This window comes from Tympanuchus pallidicinctus, unplaced genomic scaffold, assembly GCF_026119805.1.
Source record: "Tympanuchus pallidicinctus isolate F22 unplaced genomic scaffold, pur_lepc_1.0 scaffold1, whole genome shotgun sequence".
In the NCBI taxonomy this organism is placed as follows: Eukaryota; Metazoa; Chordata; class Aves; order Galliformes; family Phasianidae; genus Tympanuchus; species Tympanuchus pallidicinctus.
In genome coordinates, this window is record NW_026294618.1 from 71547399 (window position 1) to 71561460 (window position 14062).

General features: G+C 42.6%; 1 protein-coding gene across 1 annotated transcript in view; it reads right to left on the reverse strand.

Annotated features, from left to right (window-relative positions):
• TARBP1 (TAR (HIV-1) RNA binding protein 1) overlaps window positions 1-13296 on the reverse strand; it is a 32908-nt gene extending 19612 nt beyond the window's left edge. The window contains exons 1-12 of the mRNA XM_052671755.1: window positions 12462-13296; window positions 11372-11469; window positions 10105-10174; window positions 9149-9297; window positions 8542-8594; window positions 7012-7109; window positions 5976-6111; window positions 5002-5098; window positions 4576-4665; window positions 2761-2899; window positions 1158-1254; window positions 664-839 (exon numbers count right to left, since the gene is read on the reverse strand). Of these exons, the coding sequence (XP_052527715.1) occupies window positions 664-839; window positions 1158-1254; window positions 2761-2899; window positions 4576-4665; window positions 5002-5098; window positions 5976-6111; window positions 7012-7109; window positions 8542-8594; window positions 9149-9297; window positions 10105-10174; window positions 11372-11469; window positions 12462-13293 (2035 nt within the window). The 5' untranslated portion in view covers window positions 13294-13296. The remainder of the gene's footprint in view (window positions 1-663; window positions 840-1157; window positions 1255-2760; window positions 2900-4575; window positions 4666-5001; window positions 5099-5975; window positions 6112-7011; window positions 7110-8541; window positions 8595-9148; window positions 9298-10104; window positions 10175-11371; window positions 11470-12461) is intronic.
• Between the last annotated feature and the right edge of the window lie 766 nt (window positions 13297-14062).

The following is a 14062-nucleotide window of genomic DNA, read 5'->3' on the forward strand; positions in this document are numbered from 1 at the left end:
GCACAGGTCAAACCTCCTGGACAGTCAGATGACCACACTTGTGCTTAGTGAGCACCTCTTCATCTTCCTGCTTTTAACCAGAACCAAGCTAAATCAAGTCAGTTGAGCATGCCAAGTGAAATGATACCAATGACTGTGAAATAATCAGGGACATCCTAATTTTTGCAGAACTGCGTAGCGTTAATTGAAGGAAAAGTATCTGCCTTTCAACCATGGAAATAGTGTCTACCAGGATCACTTGATGCACTCAGGGAAGGCTCCACCTGAACCCAGCGTAACTAAACAGGCTAGGCTGGATTTGTAAACTTATTTATTTTTGAACTGTCTAAACAATTTGTGAAATCCACAGCCTGGCAAAGAACAGGCCTACAGATACTCGCAACGTGGGCTCATTCTCCACGTTTTAGATACCCACAAATCCAACGTAATGGATAACAAGTGCTTTTTGAGAAAGGTTCCACATTCTCAATTCCCAGTCCCTGGGGCACCTTCAGAAGAACCTCCGTAGGACTGAACCTAATTTCAAAAAGGATATGTCAGATTTTCACATTTACCACTTCTAGGCTTGTATTAAGTTGACAATAGTCTTAAAACATGGAAGTATCTTAGTTTTAGTTAGACTGTAATTAATATAAGACACAGTATACTGAAGATATCACTAACCATCTTGTGTATTGGAACATTTTAACGAACGGGTCTGCAATAACTTCAAGAGAAGCTGTAGGCTTTTATCTGTTTTCAGTGTTGGTATGTAAGCATTACTGCCAAGTTTCATCAAGACATCCAGAAGAGGGTTCAAGAAAGCCTCTAGTTCAATCCATTTTATGTTGCTTTTTCCACTACACAAAAACAAAAATTAAAAAGAAAGTCTTCTTCTGAGTATCTGCCTTAAGTGCTGAAGTCACTTATGGAAATAAATAGCCCATAGGTTTCCATGTCACTTAAAAAACTATGGAAATGTTACCCAGCCAGCACGTTTGCAGTTGTCTACAAACTGTTAAGTTGACCCAAAGTCCACAGGGAAAAGGGAAAAAAGGACAACTTGCTGATATGATCAGACTTCTATCAGACCTTTTGAGTGTCAAGGGATAACAAAAAAAAAAAAAAAAAAAAAAAAAAAAGAGAGATAAATGTAAGACAAGGTAGTTCATACTTACCTGGATTTATTCCTCATCCACTCCACATCAGCAGCCAACAGAATCATTGTTGCAACAAGCTTAGCTTCAAACCAGTCAGGCATAGAGCAATTTTCTCCTGATCAAAGATATTTCAAGGTTTCCAAAGCATTTAGAAAATAGCATCATATTAATTTAACAAACTATCAAAAGAACAACAACCAGTGTTAACAAGATCATTTTCTGCATTCTTTTTTCTATATACAAACCTCAAACAAGCGTTTTCTTTTCTACACCTCACAGAAGTTGATCCTGTTTGCCTCTATGCCAAAATCAATTTTAGAAAACGTGTTGTAGTAACAGACTCACAGCACACTTATCTACTGCTTTTAAAAGAACACTGCATACTCAATGAAGTTAAACAAGAATGCAATCTCATAATGCTTCCTCAGAAACATCAGCTGTTATTATAACCAGCTAGAAGATGTATCAAGAACTAAAGCTATCATATCAGAAGGAAATTTTAAAAAGCTGAACTGAACTTGCCTTATTGAACATGTAATTGTACTTAGGGTAGCTTCAGGGTTTTTGGCTCCAGAAGTTCAGAAAGCAAAACAAACTTTGGAGGTTCAGTTCAAGCAGCTGGATATGGCCCTTCCCCCTTCATAGAGCTGCTTATAAACTGAAATTCATATCAAATCAAAACAAAACAAACACCCCCTTTAAAAAGTGAAGCAGACGTATGCCACGGAACTGCAGATAGTACAGATAAAGTACTAGAACATTTCAGGAAGCAGAAAAGATCTGCTAAAATCTTTTAATAAAGGGTTTACCCAGGAGAACTAATCAACAAAATTTCTTTGCAACTTCACTGTATTATGATTAGACACTAAGCTTCTAGGCTGTATAAAGCTTCTGAAGCTGTTTATCATAAGCCAATTCTGACCTAGCATTTGTGTCTTCTGCAGGCCAGTATCAAAATGAGTGTCACATAAAGTTAGGCAGCATTCAAACCAATCAATCTGACACTCATTTCAATGTATCTGAAAGAAAACTCTGAAGAGAAGTTATGTAATAAATCAAACTGTGGTAGTGAGGAAAGAAGTCTCTTCAAAATTTACCTGCATGTCTATACAGAGTACAAAGAACATTCCCTGGTAAAAATCACAGCTCATCTGCTTCTGGAAGGTGTGCAGTGAACTGCATAACCACGATTCTAAATTCTCTCTCCATAAATATATGAGGTCATTTTACATTTTGCTGACAAATGCCATACATTCTCTTTCAAGATTACCAGGCGAGTATCCATCCAGATTTGTGTTTTCCTCTGCTGCCATACGGCAACATTTTCATGCATCCCCAGAAAAGTAACAAAACAAGTCTAATGGACAAGCATCACCACAGCAATAAAACTGAGTACTAAGGCTTAGTTTTCAATTAATACTGGAGGACTATTTTTTATGATGAAAGAAAACGAGATTAAAAAAATAAAGTTTGTATTTAAGAATGATAAATATCACAACTTGAGTAGAATTTGGATAGGTACAATATAAACAAGCTAATAACTCTCCTAAAAACCAAAATCTTAAAATATTTTTTTTAATTATCATCAAAACTATTTTATATTAATAAATATTTAACTTACCTTCAGACACAGGTGTCTTAAGGTACTCTCTCACAAGACTGCTCACATACAGACACAGTGATGAGATCTCCTGATGCTCAAAATCAGAGCACACTGACTTCCCAAAGCATCCGTCATTCACTTGCAGCCAACTGCAAAGCTAAATTAAAACCAGTATGTTGCTATTTTACTCTGCTGACATCACCAAGATGACAGCAGTATGTTAAAGCACTGAAATATAAAGCGTTACATCAGCAAATCCACACCGTAACAGGTCTACACTGCAGCTACCAAGAGGCTTAGCATGCTACAATCCACACACAGAAATAGAGTCATTCAGAGCATCCACAAAGAGGACATCATTGGTACCAACATAAGGGAGAAAAAAAAACAACTCTGAAATTTAAATAATGCTGGTAAAATCCCCTTGTCCCAGAAGAGGCTTCTGATCATCAAATGTTATCTAATGAAAATCGCATTGTTGTTCTACATATTAAAAAAAAAAAATCAATGGGATAAGATGAATTGTACAGCACACATAACAAAACAATGCTGCAAAAACCTTCTATGGCTGCACAACCAGCCAAAGCTGTGGCTACTTACTCAGTTGCCTCTATAGGATGTACCTATATACAAAATGATTTCTTCTTGGAGTAATTTTTCATAGAAATTTGCATCTTATGTACATACTTATCCTACAGACATATACCTAGAAATTCAAAATTCACAATCCCACTCTACATGCTAGGCATATTCTTCCCTCTGAGCTTACCCTGTTATTCCTGCCTGAGCTGTGTTTGCATACAAAGTGCAAATCAGAGGCAGCTCGTACATTTTTTGGCCCACATACTGGCCATACAGAGACTCACATTATCTCCAACAATACTCTCAGAATTAAGGGAAAGGGTGAACGTGCACCATACTAGGAAACTATCACTCTTTAGTTTGTTCCATTAGATGAAATTTCACAGAAGCAAAGTTAAGGAGGAGGAAAAGAAAGCAGTCACAAAGATGATAAATTATATGTAAGTATTATATAGAAATAACTGCCTGGAGAGCCTGCTAACCAAGAACAGCTTCAGCTATGGATGTTACACCCACGTGATATCCTTAATAAAAGCAGAAATAAAAGCCCAAGTCATGGCTCTGTGAATTCCATGGATGCCCTGCATCGCATATTCTACTTTATGATACCAATGATTTAGAAGAGAGAGCATGGATCCCTGGTGGGAGAGGTTACAGATACTGGCACAGGCTTACCAACTGTGAATTTAGTTGCTACTGTAATGGCAAACAAAGCAGAAGACTGGGGCTGCAATGACACAGAGAGCTCTCAAAGGACAGTATTTGGGAACCAAAAGGCTGAGTAAGAACTGATTCTGATATGCATTTTGGTATGCTTACATGCAAAAACTGCAATACTAGATATTCTAGAGATTAAGAACAAGACCCAGTTGGTACACAGAAGCTCTGAAGAAATTGAAAAACACTTTGCCTCAAGAAAGACCTTTTTCTTCCCGCAGAAGTTCTCAATTCTGCAGAAGCAAAAGGTCATCTTCTCCCCTCCTATTACCTTTAATAGCTATGATGATACAGCTTAGAATTCTTTAGTTTTGAATCTGCTGAATATTTTTTTTGGTTAACATTAACACTTCTATGGCATTAAAGGAAAATCAGCTTTCAAGCCAAACCCTTAGGACTCCACATCCAGAAAGCTCAGAATATGCCAACACAAATGTTGCTAATTAGTTAAATATGACATAAGCAGTAATTAATCATGCATTTCTATTGGTATTAAAAAGCTTCAGTGAACATAAAAGTAGCTTTGGTTCTCACCTCCACCCATAACGTGGTATCTCTCCTTAGGGACTCCTCTGGTCTAAGGGACAAAAGAAAGCTGGCAACCTCTGGAAGAGACACTTTCTCCTGAAAAAGTGAATGAAAATTGTACATTATGTTGACAGCTATTCAATGTGTAACACCTATTGATGATTTAGGAAGTTGCTCTCATCTGACAAATGTTGCCAAAGAAGAAGTGATCTTTCCTTTCCACTGAACACACTTATTTTTGGCTCTTAGGAACCAACCTTACCCTTATTAAGGAATATAATTGAGTTCCTCCAGCATTAAAATTATACAATGGTTTGAGTTGGGAGGCACCATACAGATTAAATAGTCTCAACACCTCTCTTCCTGAAATCTACCTGAAAACTAACAACTGGCTAAAAGAACTGTGCAAACAAAACAAAAACAAAACCTCACCACGTCTGTCAAATGCATGGCTGTTTGAAGAAGATAGCACTGAGCAGCTCCACGCAACAAAATCTGATGTGTAATCATGGTACACTGGAGGACATCTCTGCAAATAGGAAAAACATGTAAAAATATGTAGAACAAAACATTGAGGATGTTCAAAAGCATCTTATACTTGCTAATTACTATTTTCAATACATTAGATTGTATTTAGCAACACATTCTACCAGATATAACACAATCACGGTATGCTCTCTGATTCAGGCAACCTGAAACAAAGAATCTCTATGGTCACATCAGTTCAAACTGATAAATGTTTGCACTTATTTTTCTGTCGGAGAAAGAAAATAAATATGCCATCAAATTCCTAAACTGCAGTGAAAGAAACTGAAGGAAATCCTCTGCTCTCATCAGCAGATAGGTCTTGACTTTGTTCTTCGTAGCCTAAGGAATACTGATTAAAAGTGAAGTTTTATTGCAAAGTTTAAATTCACTTAGACTGGAGTAATCACTGACTTTTAACATGCCTTGAAAATGAACAAAAGCACTTACCAAATATCAGTAGATATAAGAACAAAGCGTGTGCTAAGAACTTAAGCTGGTCTTTTGTTTACAGGTCTTTCAGACTCCAGTTTTGTGGGCTGGCTTTATAGTCTCAACTACCATTACACAAGGCTTTAATCTAATTAAAAGATCAGTTAGAAAGTAGAGAAGACTAAGGAAAAACAATGCCAAAAAAGAAGTGATGGCAATTGTCTGAAAACACTGTTTGCTTTTGATTTTTATTTTCTTTAAGTCACCCTATGATATGAATATTTAGTTCATCAATTGCATTCTTCTGTGAATTAGACATAAAAGAGATGGAATCTTTCATTATCACGGACAACCAGATCATCCCAGAAATAAGAGATGAATTAAATTTTGGCTCTAGGTGTTCAGTACATTTCCTTACAAGAAGTCCGTAAGAACAAAGTGTGTTTTACCTTAAAGCATGAAGTCCATCAGTGCCCAGTACTTTACATGCAGGGATGTATGCTAGAGCCATAGAAAGAAACAAAATGGGAACAGCGCACCAATGCCGATTTGTCATCTTCTGAATAAACTTTAACAGGAAACCGCCTTAAAATAAAAGTAAACAAAATAAATCAAGTGTGATTTCCTGCTCTCAAATGGGTTTAAATGAGAAGGACTCAGAGGAAGAATATTAGCATCCCAGAGATCTTTCTGCATCAACCTCATAACGAAAGAACCCTTATTCAACTTCTTTAGCGCTCTGACTGGTTCTTTTGAACACCCCACTGCACAGACTGTGACCAGAAAGGTCTGGCACATTGTTTGTTTTGGTAACTCAACCTAACAAGCCAAAGAATCCACACCACAGAATGTCACAGTCCTGAAGATTACTTTGATTAGTGCTGCATTAGCACTACTTAGCTGCAAAAAGCTCTTAACCTTCAGAACTGAGGTTTATCTTTTTTTTCTTCTAATAAAATAAAGTAAGCATGCTTCAGTTTTCCTTAAAATGATTTTGTAGCTTGTTACAGCAGTCCCTCAAAATCTTTGAGGAATTCTCTCTTCAAAAGTGGAAATTCCACTGTCAAAATGAGACCTACTACTTCCTTCCAGGACCATAGGACCAGGGGGAATGGCTTCAAGCTACGGCAGGGGAGATTCAGGCTGGACACGAGGAAGTATTACTTTTCGGAAAGGGTAGTCAGGCACTGGAACGGACTGCCCAGGGAGGTGGTGGAGTCACCGACCCTGGGGGTGTTCAAGGAAAGGCTGGATGTTGTATTGAGGGACATGGTTTAGTAGGAGCTATTGGGAATAGGTGAACGGTTGGACTGGATGATCTTTTAGGTCTTTTCCAACCTGATTCTATGATTCTATGATTCCCCTCAAGTAATGTGGAAAAACTGTGACAAATGCACACATAGGATATGGAAAATGGGTCTGTAGTTTTAATTTGACTTCTTAACGTTTAAAAAAAAAAAAAAAATAGGTGAAAAGGAAACTTACCTTTTTCTTCTTCTGGAAGAAGCATCAGATAAGTAGCCAAAAATTTCTGCAGCCTCATTCCCAAAGGAGGACAGGCTCCCATTAGCTGACTTGGCGTCCTGTTGGGTTTTAAATAGGAAATACACAACTGTCGTGTTAGCAGCTACAAGTAGGACTGACCCTAAACAAAAATAAAATGCAGCTCAGAGGCAAATTCACTACAGAGACTGTTCCAACAGGGCACTGAGATGGAGGGCATCATCCTGCTCCCTCCACTTTGCCCAATGTTTCAACAGCATCTGGCAAATACAGAGAGGACGAAGAAAGTTACTGAAATGCCAATCTGCCTGGACACCTCCAAGCACACAGTATGTATCAGCATACTCAAGCATTCAAGCACAGCCTCTAGTTTCTCAAGGCTGGGATCATCCTGTGTTAAGCTCACATTAAGAAAAGGCACTGTGGATATGCTACAGGTCTTTGGGTAAAACAGGTCGGCAAGGCCTGTGGAACAAAATCAGAAAATTCTCTGAACAACTCGCAGCGAGGATGAGAATGGTCTGATCTGGAGAACAGCAAAGACAAATGACCTCCACAACAGCAAAAGACAGAAGGGATTTCCCTCCTGAATGGAGCATAAACAAAACTACTGACCAGCACAAAAAGTTTTGAGAAAAGATGCAAGAAGTTTTCCATGAGAGAAACAGAGATAAAGCATATATAAAGCCTCAAAAACCTGCCGACCAAGGATTAGCACAAGGCAATCACAAAATTCTAGTTTTCTCTCCTACAGCTTGGCATCAACCCAAACAGCTTTGTATATTCCTGGTAAAAATCAAACACGTACTTCTCCTCTACTTTCAGAAATATCCCAACATATGTTTTACCAGAAGTACAGAAGCTAAGACAGAAGACTCATGGATTAACCTAGCACCATTTTAGATCACCAGCTGACTGTTCTTCACCCAAGTAATTTCAACTGGCAAAAAGTGCTTTCAGCATGTTATTTCCCATTCTTGGGACTCCCCCTGTAACTAACACAAAGAATTCAAGGTCATCAGTAGCCTGAAGGTATCACAATTCAGAACCCTTCCAATTTTCATCTGTTTGGGTGGGGGTTTTTTTTCGTTTTTTTTTTTTTTTTTTTTTTTTTTAATATATTTATACCAAAGGAGGTCACTGTCATCTCCTGACCTCAAATAATCTGCTGTACTTTGGAAAAAAAAATTCTATCAGTTATGAATTTGCAACACCTTCCAAACATGATTTAAGAAAACTGAAAGATAGCCATAGGCATTCCAGCCATTTACCATGCCTCACTTGATTTCCAGGTGTTAACTGGGACCTTATGGCAACCCTATGTTGCTGAAATTGAACCTGCTTCATCTTACAGCCACCCATCTTTCCTGAGAAATTCTTTACCCATGAGTTTAGTAAACACCATTTACTTATTAATGTTTTTTTTCTTTACCCAAGATTTTGCTAACATGCTGAAATGAGTATTATTAGGACAATTCCAATAAACACTGCATTTAATAATCAGTGGCTTACCTACTATAAAGGGAACTTTCTGAGAGGGCATCCATTAATGGTCCAATAATAAACTGAGAAAAGAAGAACAACACTGGCTAACTGTATACTTGCAAAGCACTCATAGATTGAGACAAACTAGGATTACTTCATTTCATTTTAAAAGTAGAGACAGAAAGCCAGAATCCTTAAGTAGGAGATGCTGCATGCAGACATGACTAAGTTCACTTTTTATTCCGTTCAGCCAATTAATAATGATTAATAATTTTGGGAAGGGCCAAGGTCTGTGGAAATCTGAAGCACCAACCCTTCTGCTAATTTAACTTCTGATAGAAGTTTCAATACAATGGTAACTTTAGAGAACATTAGTCTGAAACGTGAGTGAATGACTGCACATAAAAATGCACTCCTCTCTAGCCAAGCCATTTAACAAGTGATATTATATTTGACACCAATTAAAAATACAGCTGTCATTAACACGGCTACATCTGTTATTCTGTGATTCTGTGATAAGAGGGTATTTATACAGAATGCATTTAATTGAAAAATCTACTGAGGCAACTGGTGTTACAACACATTACAGGTTAGAACATCTGCTTAATCTGGCAAGTAATGCCAAGCCTCTTACCTCTGAAAAACCAAGCGAATTTGGAAGATGCTTTGTCTCATAAAGCTCCAAAAAATGAAGAACTCCTTCCTTCGTCAGTGATTTATTCTCACTCTCAAACATTCTTTTATAGATGCACATGTGCCACGATGGGTGAAACAACCAACAACCTGTTACAACAGCAAATTCTTCTAAATTAACATAGAATCGACAGTGACACACCAGCATGCTCCTTAACCAACTCCATGTTTTAAGGAAGTGTATTAAATACACAGCATATTAACACTCTGGATAACACACAATGGATTTCAAAAAGACTATTACAGCTATTAGCTTTATAAAAATGCCTTACTAAATCCCCCAGGCAAAAGATATATTAGCATGATTCCCAAAATTTATTCCAAGCTTCATCAGTCACAAATGAGAATGACTACAAAACAGAAGAAACCATGTTTCATCCTTTTTATTACAAGTCTTCTTGTCCAAATATTGTACTTGCCTGCAACACTTTCTCATTTGCCATTATTCTACTTTAAAAATCTTGGAACTTGAACTTCCACCACTTTGCACTAATTAGACTAGCCCCATTTTGCCCTGTAGCAAATCCCACCATATTGCTGGCTCCTTTTATTCATTCTCTTTCCTCTTCCACTGAGGCTTTCTTTTCAGCCTCCTCTTTCTACAGAGTTGCACAGGTGACTTGTAAGATCTACCTTAAGAATTCCTGACTTTGTTTTGTTTTCACAATAGCTCAAGTAAAACAAAATACAGCAAGAAAGGACCTTTTAATTAGGTTTAGTGGCACGAGGAATTAACACGCAATTTTGTCATACGGTAGGATTTCTTGTTGTTGCACCACAGAGCAGAAAAGCACCGTCTGTAAAACTTAGCAAAGAGCTGTTATAACAACATCAAAGAAAAAAAATGAGACTTAATTGCCTCACGTTCACGAGATGTTTCAGAAAATAATGTCTTACCTTTTTCTCCTGATATAGCAAGCTCATATAAACTGTTTAGTTTGGGTAATACTGGCTTTATGACATGGATCTGAAACGTAAACCAGATGCAACATAAGTAGTCTGTTTATTACTCAAACCTAAGAATCAGCACTTAGTCATGGGGTGGAATTTACTATCAATACACTAACACAGCAATTGACAATAGAAACAACGCCTGTGCAACTGATCCCAGGGCTGGTACATAGCACTGAATTACAGTCTGCCACTCAAGATGAACTGATGCTGCTCCCCACTACTGTATCTTCAAAACAAGACTTCCCAACAAACAACTATCCCATTCATCAAGTTATAACGCGAGGGTTTCAGATAGAAGAGCACAAAACTCTAAAGACAACCATTTTGATAAACACTATTTCACTCAGCCACAGGAAAATAATAAATAGTGAAAAGTAAGTAAGCTACAAAGAGATGGTCACAACTGACTATTGCCATAACATCACACAACTGCAGAGGCCTCCTTCTATCCAGTACTCTGAGTCAAGAACAGAATTACTTCTGCTCAAGTTCACAAAGTACTTTACTACAGAATCGTATCGCCCTCTACTGAGAAGAAGTTATCAAGCGCAGCAGCCTGATTTGCACAATGGAACAGGTTAGCCATGGCACTGAAACAACTTACAGCCCAGGTTTCCCTTTCTTAGTTCAGTCCAGAGCTCTAATCAGAATTCTTTCACAGTTGGAATAAATTCTAGAATTTTCCTCTAAATAAATCACACTTGCTATATTTCAGATACTGTATAATCAAAGAATTTTAGGATGTTATAATCACAAAATAAACAAGAGAGTTAGGCAAAGCAGACTATGATAACAAAAGAGAATAAACAGAAAGCTTACCCCTATCCTGGGCTCACTCACAAAACTCCAGCAGAGCAGATCTCCAGAAGAGATCCTTCCCCTCTGGTAGCCAGCTCTTAAATAGGTCTAGGAGGGGTGAAGCCTGGCTGCACCCCTTCCTGCAGCACAGGTGAATTGCCTTCACCTGTGCTCCTCTGGCTGACCCATGGCTCGCCTCAGGTGATCAATCAGAGGTTCAGGCCCTGACTCAGCAGTTCCCATACAGATACTCAAAACAAGAGGCCCGTTAACGTTTAGATACCTTCCAACAAATATTTAAAAAAAAAAAAAAAAATCAAAAACAGAACCAAAGAAAACCTATAGTATATGTGCCAAAAGAAACCTATCACATACAAACTATGGTTAAGCACAGGTTCTGAGGCATCCTCACCTGGTTTCCTTCCAAAGTTTCCATTATCAAAATGTAAGTTTCCCAGAACTGCAGGAGTTTCTCATCCTCCTCAGCAGACCACCAAAACAGACTTGATTCTAAAAGCAACAAAAACATATATTCAGGCAGAGTTCCTCTGGAATCCATGCTGCAAAAGATTAAATTCAACATCCTAAGATGGAAAGAGAGCCTTTCTCCACCCCAGATTATATAGAATTCAGTTTTAAATGATTGAGGCCACCACAACAAGCCCATAAGCCTTTGGTGATAATTCCCATGTGACTGGTAGAACATATCCAAGTGGTCTTGCAGGCTGAGAACAAGCAGGACACAGCATGCCTCAGCACCCTGAGGTGTATTAGAGGAGGGTTAAAAAAGTGATCCAAGGATTGGAACACCTCTGCAAGGAGGGGATGAGAGAGCTGGGGCTGTTCAGCCTGGAGAAGAGAAGGCTCCAAGGAGGACTGAGAGCGATCCAAGGGGGCTATGAGAAGGGGACAGCCTTTTTAGCAAGGTCTGTTCTGACAGAACAAGGGAAAATGGTTTCAAAAGAAAAGAGCGGAGATCTGGGTTGGATACAGAGCTTTTTACAGTGAGGGTAGTGAGTCACTGGCACAGGTTGCCCACAGAAGTGGTGGATGTCCCAGCCCTGGATACATCCAAGGTCAGGCTGCAGGAGGCCCTGAGCACCCTGACCTAGCAGTAGGGGCTCTTGTTCACTGCATGGCAGTCGGACGAGGAGGTCTTAGAAGGTCCTTTCCAACTCAAACGACTTTACAAGTCCACAATCCCATCAGTCCAACACAAACCAGGGTCTGGGACTCACCCGATCCAGCCCAACCACTCTATGACAACGATTAAAGTCGGTCGGTGCGAGTCTCAAGCACCTCATTAAACACTCTGACCCTTCTGAAGTTGTGCTAGTTCTGCAACAGGGGCTCGGGAGGACGTCCTGCTCTTCCACACAGACATAATCTTAGGGCCCAGCCGCCCCTCACCACCTCAGTTTCCCGAAGAGAGGCAGGGCCGAAGGAGAGGGACGAAGGCCCCATATTGCCGGCTCGCACAGACTCTGAACACGGGGCCGTACCGTCCGGGCCGTCCGAAGGGCAGCGCAGGCAGGCGGACTGAGCGCCGCTGAGGTCCACGGCGCGCTTCAGCAGGTAGCGGGCCCTCTTCCGACACAGCCCGTCCCGCTCAGTCAGCCCCTCCTGCACCAGCCGCCAGAAGCGAGGACACAGCCGCGCATCCGCCGCCGCCCCCGGGCCCCGCGGCGGCAGCAGCGCGTCGGCCAGCGCGCTCAGCGCCAGCAGCGCCCGCCCGGCCCGCGGCGCCGGGCCGCCACCCAGCAGCCCGTCCCACACGCGTCTGAACGCCGGCCCGTTGCCGCCCAGCGCCGGCAGCAGCCGCCCGGCCACCAGCGCGGCCGCCGCCTCGCCTTCGCCCTCCTCGCGCACCAGCGCCAGCGCGACCGCCGCGCAGCGCGCCACCAGCGCCGGCTCCTCCAGCCGCAGCGCCGCCGCTGCCAGCGCTTCCACCGCCGCCTCCGCGCCCGGCCCGCCGCCCGCCAGCTCGGCCAGCGCGTCGCGGGCCAGACGGGCGGCCAGCGGCGCTCCGCAGAGCTGCACGCAGTACCGCAGCGCGCCCCGCGCCGCCCGACCCAGCCGCAGCCGCTCCGCGCCGCCCGCCGCCCCCTCCCCGAGGCGCAGCAGCGGCCGGCACCGCTCCAGCGCCACCTCCCAGGCGGCCCGCCGCAGCGCCTCGCCTTCCGCCTCCCCCCGCGGCCCGCCGGCGGCCAGGCGCTGGAGCAGGAGGCGCAGCGCCTCCGCGCGATCGGCGGAGAGCGGCGCGCACACGGCCCGCAGCAGCTCGCCGGGATCCCCGCCGCGGGCGAGCAGCGCGTCGGCCAGCACCACCTCCATCGCGGGCGGGGGAGCCTCTCTGCAACTATGCGCAGGCGCGGGCGGGACCCAGCAGGCGCTGTGCGCCGCTCCCAGTGGCCGCGCCCAGTTGAGGACTGAGGGGAGGGGCGGTATCCCCGTGGGTCGGGGCGGCTTGCCGGTCAAGCCGATACCAAGTGCGGCCGTCAACCTATCCCCACCGTGCTCGCCACCCCTGTCCGTCATCGCCACATCTCCACCTTTCTTGAACATCGCTGACACTGACTCCGCCACCTCCCTCGGCAGCCTATGCAAATGCTTCACTACCGAGAAGAAAAAATTCCTAATATTCAACCTAAACCTCCCCTGGTGCCCACTGAGCCCATTGCTTCTCGTCCTATTGCAGTTACCTGGCAGAAGAGGCCAAACTCCACCTCACCACAGCCTCCTTCCGGGGAGCTGTGGAGGGCAGTAAGTTCTCCCCTGAGCCTGCTCTTCTCCAGACTGAACAACCCCAGTTCTCTCAGCTGCTCCCCATTGACTTCTGTTCCAGGCCCTCACCAATTTTGTTGCCCTTCTCTGGACACACTCCAGGCCCTCAATGTCTTTCTTGTAGTGAGGGGCCCAAAACTGTACATAGTATCTGAGGTGTGGCCTCACCAGAGCTGAGTGCAGGGGGACGGTCACCTCCTGGCTCCTGCTGGCTGCACCATTTCTGATACAAGCCAGGATGCCATGGGCCTTCTTGGCCACCTGGGTGCACTCCTGGCTCATGATTAGCCAGCTGTCAACTAATGACCCAGGATCCTTT